Here is a 3,861-nt window from a genome sequence, read left to right on the forward strand (position 1 = left end):
TTTTCGTCATTAAACTAATGTAGATGGCCTTTACATTTATTTAGGAGCCTAGATCTAAAGTGACAACTGTTATGGTTAATTTCTCATTCATTAAAGTGGTGCAAAACAATGTTTAAAATGCCGGTCACCAGCCGGGAAATATCTATTAAAATAATAATTAAAACCACAAACGTCAACAAAACCACAAACGACTGTAATTGGTCCATCCTGAACAGCGCATTGAAAAGTAACGGGTTCCTCGTGACAATTCAATAAACGTAGCTACTGCTTTACTTGCGGTCTATGGGCAAATCTTCCTAAATAATACAACTGAGAAAAATTCTGCATATTAACTAAAAATACACAACGTCAAATAATTGTATTTTATTTCGACTCAGCCTGGGCCACTAAGCCCGCCCATTCCGAACCTTGTGTCATAAACTGCTATTCTAGAGACTTTTTTCTATTTCTACGGCAGGTATCTGCAGATTCACAGAAAGCCGGCACATTTCGGTGGTTTCTCATCGTTTTGACCACGCCTTTTATTTACATCTCATGCCGCGGTGTGAATGAATGAACGAACACAATGGAGAAGAGGACCGCTGAAATGCCCCTTTGCAATGAAAGTGACAAACGCCCTTAATGGATAAATAAACTAATAAATTCAGTATTAATCATATAAATCTCTGTCACTGGTGCGTTTATTACGGTGACAATGGCAGCTGTGAGTCGAACGGATCCGCTTTGCAAACCTTGTTCTTATCGTTCACATTTCAAAGGTAATGCCGATCTCTTCAATAACAGTAATTTTTATGAAATGACCATCTGATTATATATGAACACATTCATGCTTTATTTCTCGTTGTTTACAGTTGAGGTGTGCGTTAGGAAGCCCTTGATGCCCATTCACCTGAGCAGTGAGCAGGTGGCACTGGAGATGCTGTGTCTCTGCAGCCAGCTGGATCTGTTGATCAGAGCTCAGGTCCATCAGGTGAGACACTTACACTGATGCTGAATACACTTTGTGTTTTGCAACATTCAAACAGCTAATCTACATTAGCAGTTTCAGGAGAATCTTAAACAGGACTCTAGTCCCGAGGAGTCTGAAAGTTTTAAGAGACATGGTAAGCTTAAGACTATAATGATGACAATAATAACTTTACTGTATTAGTATAATTGCTATCAAATATATGTAGCCTACAACCTCTGAATCTGGTTGTGTCAATAGGGGCTGAGATAATATATCAGATGAACCAGTGCCTTGAACATTCGTCTGAACCGGTGCTTCAGCTTGAGGTAGGCTAATTAATCACCAATTAACCATTCCTCTTAACTCAATTATAATTTTTGGATAATGTGTTCCAATTTATTTCTATTTCTTTAGGAATATTTGGATGTTATAAATTTATTCGCTGTATTCCCTCGAGTGGAAGTTTATATGATACACGGAAGACCTATCGACATGCTGGAAAAATCTCCATCAGATGGTGAGACCACAGAAGTAGAATAATTGGCTAGAATGGTAATTATTTTTGGAGTGCGGTACTGTAACACCACCCAATGGTTGAGACCATACCTGGGGAATAATAAATAATAATACACTTTATTTGTATTTCACCTTATACGAGAAATGCAGCTTATGGTGTTCTACAATAAAAAAAGTATTACAATAAGTGCCAAGTAGCCTACTTCACATGAAAAAAGTACAAATACCATAATTACTATAACGATTAAAAATAATATCCATCTCAAGATAATACAAAAATAAAATGAGTAGGCCTATACATAAAATGCATAAAAAATATTTTTAAACATAATAATAACACTAACGAAAAACGGGTCCCAGGCACTCAGTCAAAATAAAGATGAAGAGAAGGAAGTTAAAAAGCCTTTATTAAATATGGCTTAAATCATAATAAAAATTACACGAGCCAACATGTTTCGACCAACAAATGGTCTTCCTCAGGGCAAGGCTTTTTAACTTCCTTCTCTTCATCTTTATTTTGACTGAGTGCCTGAGACCCGTTTTTTGTTCCTGTTATTTTTTCCCTACCCCAAGAGCACCTATCACGGACTTCTTAACTTTACCTGAGCGCCGGGTTGAATCTCTCATTATAATAACACTCATAAGACGAAATATAATTCTTCAGAAAAGTCATTTACTAGTTTTTAGCATTCTTTTTCAAACATTTAGTGAGCTGGATTCCTTAATACATGTATATTAAAATCAACAAACATACTTAAAAAAGTGCTAGAATCTCACATTTTAAACGGAGGAAGATTTAATTTATTTACACGTATAAAATAGCGTTCTTTAATGAAGCAAAGCCCAGTAATCAGGTTGCTAAAAATGTTTCTTCTTTCCAGCTTATTTTCCTTATATTGTGAGGCTGAACCAGTTGCTGGTTCTCAGTCAGCAGGTAAATGAAGATGTGAAGCATCTGGGGAGTCATAAGTACATCGCACATCAGCTATCAGCAATTTATGTGAGTTTAATCTTCATTCACTTAATATTTTCTATCCATGAAAAGCATAAAAAAGTATGATTCTGTACAACATTATTTTTTTTTGTCTCTGTTACAGCAAGTGCTAAAGTCTTTCAAAGACATCTTGCCGTTATGCATCATAAGAAAGGATATTGAGGCCAATTTCAAGCAGTTGAAAATGTCTCTTTCGAAAGAGGACGGGTCCAAGCTGGATCCTCAGTTGCCAGCACATCTCTTGAGCTGGTGAGAGTGGTTTTGATTCCATTTGTTAGAATCAGAAGAAAGTAATCATGCAAGTAATGGATTTACTTTTCACAGGGTGTCAGAGTTAACACAACACATTATATCAACGGTACTGACACTCTCAGAAGAGCTCAGCGAAGAGTTCAATCCGGTCAAGGAATCCGTCTCTAACCTCTCCTAACAGCTGGATCCACAGTGCCTCAAGTGGATGGCGAGAAAATGTCACAGAATAAAAGTGATCCTCTCGAAAAATTATAATTTAGTTTAGAGTGTCACTTGATTTTGTCATTCTGTATAGACCACAGATAAGACTGTGATAATGTTATACAGATCTATTTTTAAGACCTTGAAACATTGTTGTCATAGAGAAAAAAGTTTACATTCTGAGTACTACCACTTATGAGTAATTTATTTTAGCCTTCTTAGATATTTTTTTTGCATTGTTTGCTCATGATTTCTGAGTTTTCATACATTTCTTTAAAAAAATGCAAAAATGTTTTTTTTTTATAATGCATCTGAAGAGTTGAAGTGACTGTTATACATGTTCTTCCCATTGATGAGTGCTAGCAGTGATCATCAGCATTACATGTGTGATTTCTTATCTCCATCCTTCTAATGTATATTGTATAGCCTGGTTTTTGTCACAAAATAAACTCAAACAAGGTGATCAGAAGCAGATATGTTGGTTAACAGTAAAAAAAAGAAAAAAAAAAGAATATATGTATATATTATATATAACTTTATTAATAAAAGAAGAATATATTTGTAATATATATATATATATATATATAATTGAATACAGAATGCTGCAGAATCAATCGGCTGTACCTTCAAACTAGCTGTGAACCTTCTGAATCTCTTCATTTATTATATATTAGTTTTATTACATATTAAAGTTAATTTTATTTATCATAATTAATTATTATACATTAGCCTATAGTTTCATAATATTATCACTTTAAAATACTGTATAAAATAATATATATATATATATATATATATATATCTTTACATAAATTTAAGCAGTTTATGAAAAATGCTGTATAAATCAAGCTATTGCTAAAATTATATGGTGAACTTTTTTTTTTGTAAAACGATTTTTTTTAATGCTGAAGTTATGTAATATATAGCCTACCTCCCATGGGCTGACGTC

The 3,861-nt window shown here is 34.0% G+C and overlaps 1 protein-coding gene across 1 annotated transcript; it reads left to right on the plus strand.

The window, feature by feature from the left end:
• The first annotated feature begins 216 nt into the window (after positions 1-216).
• LOC307001794 (uncharacterized protein) lies at positions 217-3,402 on the plus strand. Its single transcript, XM_079618715.1, has 8 exons — positions 217-758; positions 852-970; positions 1,043-1,103; positions 1,208-1,275; positions 1,364-1,466; positions 2,347-2,465; positions 2,563-2,708; positions 2,784-3,402. Exons 1-8 carry the CDS (start codon positions 695-697, stop codon positions 2,887-2,889), a joined length of 786 nt encoding a protein of 261 aa, XP_079474841.1. The 5' UTR covers positions 217-694; the 3' UTR covers positions 2,890-3,402.
• Positions 3,403-3,861: the final 459 nt, after the last annotated feature.

Source organism: Phoxinus phoxinus, assembly GCF_949152265.1.
Source record: "Phoxinus phoxinus genome assembly, chromosome: 7".
Lineage (NCBI taxonomy): Eukaryota > Metazoa > Chordata > Actinopteri > Cypriniformes > Leuciscidae > Phoxinus > Phoxinus phoxinus.